The sequence below is a fragment of the Tupaia chinensis genome, unplaced genomic scaffold, assembly GCF_000334495.1.
Source record: "Tupaia chinensis unplaced genomic scaffold, TupChi_1.0 Scaffold136137_1, whole genome shotgun sequence".
Lineage (NCBI taxonomy): Eukaryota > Metazoa > Chordata > Mammalia > Scandentia > Tupaiidae > Tupaia > Tupaia belangeri.
This window is the reverse complement of record NW_006196317.1, coordinates 1-308: the sequence shown is the minus strand read 5'-3', so window position 1 is coordinate 308 and position 308 is coordinate 1. Positions and strand designations below refer to the sequence as shown.

General features: G+C 66.6%; 1 protein-coding gene across 1 annotated transcript; it reads right to left on the bottom strand.

The window, feature by feature from the left end:
- Positions 1-7: 7 nt before the first annotated feature.
- LOC106736282 (forkhead box protein F1) lies at positions 8-305 on the bottom strand (the record flags this gene model as incomplete). The annotated part of the gene is made up of 1 exon (XM_014592610.1): positions 8-305. A coding segment is annotated over one exon (298 nt), but the record flags the coding sequence as incomplete, so codon positions are not given.
- Positions 306-308: the final 3 nt, after the last annotated feature.

The window sequence follows — 308 nt, the reverse complement described above, 5'->3', positions numbered from 1 at the left end:
GGCCGGCGGCGGAACGAGCCCTCCTCGAACATGAACTCGCTGGCCGGGTCGATGGTCCAGTAGTGGCCCTTGCCCGGTCGCCCGAGGCCCTTGGGCAGCTTGATGAAGCACTCGTTGAGCGAGAGGTTGTGGCGCACGGAGTTCTTCCAGCCCTGGTAGGCGCCGCGGAAGAAGGGGAAGCGCGCCTGCAGGAACTGGTAGATCTCGCTGAGCGTCAGGCGCTTGCTGGGCGAGCTCTGGATGGCCATGACGATGAGCGCGATGTACGAGTAGGGCGGCTTCTCGGGGCGCCGGATGCCGGCGTTCGT